General features: G+C 65.9%; 1 protein-coding gene across 1 annotated transcript in view; it reads right to left on the reverse strand.

Annotated features, from left to right (window-relative positions):
• COL6A2 (collagen, type VI, alpha 2) overlaps positions 1–454 on the reverse strand; it is an 18,008-nt gene that overhangs the window by 17,154 nt on the left and 400 nt on the right. Inside the window, exon 2 of the mRNA XM_010834988.1 lies at positions 2–373. Within this exon, the coding sequence (XP_010833290.1) occupies positions 2–373 (372 nt within the window). The remainder of the gene's footprint in view (position 1; positions 374–454) is intronic.

Here is a 454-nt window from a genome sequence, read left to right on the forward strand (position 1 = left end):
TGATGACCACCGCGAAGTTGACCACGCCCTTGCCCACATGCCGCCGGACCTCCTGGGTCATGTTGGCCAGCATGCAGTCGGTGAAGGTGCCCCGGCGGAAGGAGCTGATGCTCTGCAGGCTCTTGGTGAAGGAGGCCCGGTCGCTGCCCGGCGGGCTGAACACCTCTACCAGATCGGAGAAGTGCAGGCCGCCGTAGCGCCAGCTCAGGGCCACCTGGTCCAGGTAGAGCTCATCCTGCAGCTGGCTGATGAACTGCAGCACGAACTGCTGCATGTGGTAGAGCAGGCTGTCAGTGGGGGACTGCATGGTGATGCTCTCCGACGTGTCCAGCACGAAGTACACGTGGACCGGGCAGTCGGCCTTCTCTGGGGATGCACAGGCGTCACCTCGGGGCCTGAGCCGGTGGTCCTGGGGTCTGCCTGCTAGGTCTCCCCGCAGCCGGCCCCGCCCTCG

This window comes from Bison bison, unplaced genomic scaffold (genome assembly GCF_000754665.1).
Source record: "Bison bison bison isolate TAMUID 2011002044 unplaced genomic scaffold, Bison_UMD1.0 scf7180017864037, whole genome shotgun sequence".
Classification (NCBI taxonomy): domain Eukaryota; kingdom Metazoa; phylum Chordata; class Mammalia; order Artiodactyla; family Bovidae; genus Bison; species Bison bison.